General features: G+C 42.5%; 1 protein-coding gene across 1 annotated transcript; it reads left to right on the top strand.

The window, feature by feature from the left end:
• Positions 1-366: 366 nt before the first annotated feature.
• Positions 367-3,027, top strand: LOC140203661 (probable G-protein coupled receptor 139). Its single transcript, XM_072269709.1, has 2 exons — positions 367-436; positions 2,120-3,027. Exons 1-2 carry the CDS (start codon positions 367-369, stop codon positions 3,025-3,027), a joined length of 978 nt encoding a protein of 325 aa, XP_072125810.1.
• Positions 3,028-4,466: the final 1,439 nt, after the last annotated feature.

Here is a 4,466-nt window from a genome sequence, read left to right as displayed (position 1 = left end):
ATGTTTCAAATATACGTCAAATAGGAGGATGATTTGTACATTAGGACATTTACTCATACTTAGTAACGACCCATCACATGAAGAGGCAAGTTGTATATTTCGGGGGCACGAAGTCGTTTTAGTGCAATTTCCCTTGAATTCCGCCGCACGTAATGTGTTTCTGACGCTGATAATTCTGAACTACCTGATCAAATATGATGCGGGAGGGCGAGAGATGAACTAGTTTGTGCAGAACAGGGAATAACTGGCGGAGTGAGTTGAATATCTGTAGATTTCTCACATCGTTAAAAGAGCAAATCCTTGAAGACTGGAATCAGGGAACATCAGGTCGACTACCACAGGATAGAGCGTCGTTTCTCATACAAAATGCACGGCCGAATAAGTGGTCCCGTTTATGCTATTTACTACCCTGTGCTCGCAGCTATAGGAGTTCCAGGTGAGTCAGTGGACTAATCCACTCTTTACAAAATTAAATTACCTTGGTCGTTGATGATTTATATTGCTAAGTTTATGTTTTATTGACGATTTGTTATGAGTTAATTTTCCAGGACACTCAGTGTAATTAAAAATATTTTCAGGGATTATTACACACCAAGAACACAGCTGCAAAGTTTGTGAACTTTCTTTTCCCAACAGTGGTCCCTCGGAGCTGACCGTAAGATTACGCAGTGGATTAAAACGTGTACACAGCGATATATCAGCGATCCTGGATATTATTTTCATTGCGTGCAAGGAAGTATTGATCATTTACTATCGTCCATTCATGAGCCAATACTATCATGATCCGTCACTTGAAATACGGCAAAGATCACGAAATTCTCAACAAATTAACAACCGGTTTCCCACTCAATTTGGCATTGATTCCTCAAGAGAAGAAAATAATTAGAAAAAAAAAACAGAAAAGCAACACAACAGGGAACTGCTTGCCAGTGCAAAACGTAATATTATTTCAGTGATTCCATAACTTGTCATTCTTTGTGGGCATCTAGTAGAACTGTTGCCTTGTATTTCCGGATTTATTGCCGATTTCAAGTGCTATACGAATGGAGTCTGCACGCTTGCTCTGTGACTGGGCGCCCGAAGGGTGCTACGATTTCCACACACATACCAAAGATGTGGAGTTTGCCAACGTAATTCAGCATTGTAAATTGCCTCTAGTAAAGCTGGGTATGTGCGTTGATGCGAATGTGCGGAATGTGGTTTATTGGGACAACCAGCAGATGCTACTATGTCTCTGTGTGACGGTATCGAGCCAATGGGCCATGCAGCTGCATTCTAGTTCGCAGGAAATGTGGCTAATATTTCTTAATTGAACCAGTCACAATATTCTAATACTGTCTTTGTGAAACACTTATTACAATTATTCTGAATCATCCGAAAATTGACAACCAAGTATCGCAACTTCTGAGACATGTGTGACAGGAGAGCTCTTTAATATGTGTCAGTGAAATATGTGTCCGATTAGACTGAAAGAAAGATACAGACGCCGGTATTCGGTTTAATTACTTTATTATGTGACCGCGGAGAGCCCACAAAGAAACTTTGCTAAAACAAGCACAAGTATATCCTTTTGCGCCTTAAAATATATGCAGTTCAGCAGTTGTCAAGTGTCAAGAGTTCTTGCTTAGACCTTATCGACAAGGTTCAGGAAACTTCCATACCTTCCACAAAATTAGATCGGATCCCCACATGCACAACCAGTTCCCCATTAATTCGAAGAAACGAGGCCGTTAGTCATGTAGTCTTGAAGGCCTATGGTACCCCCCCGCCACCATTGATTATAAAAACCAATTTATCAGTTATATAGCCTTGAGGTCTAAGTGTTCCTCCTTACACACGATATCCGTGCTTATCCGTTCTTCATTAACAAGATTTACTACATCTGTGTGTTATCAGTTCTTCATTTCTAACAGGACTTATTCCAAATTAGTATGAGTAGACAGACAGACCACATTTGCTCTTTACTCTGCTATCCTCGTGGTTTTGTTAACTCTTACTTCTCAGGTTTCATTTCCTTCCACAATATGCAAACGTCACCGCGGGTTATTAAAATATGGATTTTGTTTTTAGAAACTCGAATAATATTCCCGTTTTATAATTTTGCGTACCTTCTCCGCAGTTAATGTATTGGCGATCGTGGTCCTGTGCCGAGGAAAGTGCGGTCTCTCCAGATGCATCACACGGTACCTGGTGTCGATGGCAGTGGCGGACCTGCTGGTCGTTATCTCCGCTGTCATATTTAATCGGATTGTTGGCATTTATTTTCCATTTAGTTTTATGTCCTACACTCCGGCTTGTACTCTGAGCACGGTGATAATTTATGCAGTGACCGAGAGTTCAGTCTGGTTAACGGTCGCTTTCACCTTTGACCGATTCGTGGCCATTTGTTGCCCGAAGCTGAAAACAAACTATTGTACTGAGAGAACCGCGGCAGTGGTTATCTGGACAATCGGTGTGTTGAGCTGTTTGAAAAGCGCTCCCTGGTACTTTATCTATGAACCGCTGTATACAATTAACAACATGTCCTGGTTTTGTAATGTAGTATCAAGCTACTTCACCTCAGTAGCATGGACAATATATGATTGGTTTGCGCGTACTTTAAATCCAGGGCTCCCGTTTGTCTTTATTTTCCTGCTGAATGGTCTGACCGTCAGACACATTCTAGTTGCCAATAAGGCTCGCAGGAGGCTTCGGGCGAGCTCCAATGGAAAAATTGTTAACGACCCAGAGACTGAGAGTCGGAGGAAGTCAATTATTTTACTCTTTGCTATCTCCGGCAGTTTTATCCTCTTGTGGATGACGTATGTAGTGGATTTTCTTTATGTGCAAATTTCAAATGAACCATATTTCAGTGGTTCCAATTTCAATGACCCCAGGTTCATTCGCCAAGAAAGTGGAAACATGCTTCAGCTGCTGAGCTGCTGCACCAACACCTGCATTTATGTGGCGACCCAAAGGAAGTTCAGAGAGGAATTAAAGACTGCGGCAAAGTACATTGGCAATCAAATTGCAGCATTGGTAAAGTAAAGTGCCGACACATTTCGGCCCCCTTGGGTTACATATATGGTTACCTGTACCCTTTCGGGCAGCATGGTAGTGTAGTGGTTAGCACACTGCTTTACAGCCACCAATCCCTGATTCTAAGTCCATTAGCATTCGTACATCCTCTATCTCCAACACTTACTGTAAGCAAGCTCCCAGGAAAACACTGATCGTCACCATATAAGTACAAGTATCACGAGCTGAGGTTTAAGGAAACATTTATGTTCAGTAGTCGGATTTTCAAAAAAAAACATTTGGTGAGATAACTTGTCAGAGATATTGAAGAAAATAAAAAGTCATGGTCAAACTCAAGGTATTTACAGATGCGACAGTACGTTAATAGAACGGTTAAAAATGTAACCAAGGCAAGTACATGTCTGATAGAGCTATTTAGAAAAGAATATAATTTAGACAACGGTAGTAGAATAATTTCAAACGTGTATAAGCGTTTGTCAAATTTTAAAACACATTCAACTTCATACATTAAAACAAAATGGGAGAAAGAAGGAGGGATAATAATATCTGAGGAAGACTGGACAATAATATAGAGATATCAATGGAAGTGTACCAGTTCACAGAAATGGAGGGAGTTCGGGTGAAAAAACTTGGTAAGATATTTTATTACACCCTCTCAGAATCCCATTATGATAGTAACCTCCCTGTTTGCTGGAGAAATTGTGGAAATCAAAACGCAAACCATCATCAGAGGATGGGCAAGGGGTATAGTGAGAGGGACAGAGGGAGGAAAAGGAGAGAGAAAAAGACTGTGTGTTTATAAATAAATAAATAAATAACGGATGGGGTACGAGGGGGAGATGGGGCATTAGCGGAAGTTTGAGAAGTCAATCTTCATTTCATCAGGTTGGAGGCTAACCAGACGGAATATAAGGTATTGTTCCTCCAACCTGAGTGTGGCTTCATCTTTACAATAGAGGAGGCCGTGGATAGACATATCAGAATGGGAATTGGACGTGGAATTAAAATGTGGGAGATCCTGCTTTCTCTGGCGGACAGACCGTAGGTGTTCAGCGAAACGATCTCCCAGTCTGCGTCGGGTCTCGCCAATATACAGAAGGCCATATCGGGAGCACCGGACGCAGTATATCACCCCAGCCGACTCACAGGTGAAGTGTCGCTTCACCTGGAAGGACTGTCTGAGGCCCTGAATGATAATGAGGGAGGAAGTGTAAGGGCACGTGTAGCATTTGTTCCGCTTACAAGGATAAGTGCTGGGAGGAAGATTAGTCGGGAGGGATGGGGGTGACAGACGAATGGACAAGGATTCGCGTAGGGAGCGATCCCTGTGGAAAGCGGGAGGAAGGGGTGGGGGAGAGCGAAAGATGTATTTAGTGGTGGGATCCCGTTGGAGGAGGCGGCAGTACGGAGGCTGGTGGGGTGGTAGGTGAGGACAAGGGGAACCCTAT

The sequence above is a fragment of the Mobula birostris genome, chromosome 10 (assembly GCF_030028105.1).
Source record: "Mobula birostris isolate sMobBir1 chromosome 10, sMobBir1.hap1, whole genome shotgun sequence".
Taxonomy (NCBI): Eukaryota; Metazoa; Chordata; class Chondrichthyes; order Myliobatiformes; family Myliobatidae; genus Mobula; species Mobula birostris.
The sequence above is the reverse complement of the archived record's forward strand: the minus strand, read 5'-3'. Positions and strand labels throughout refer to the sequence as shown.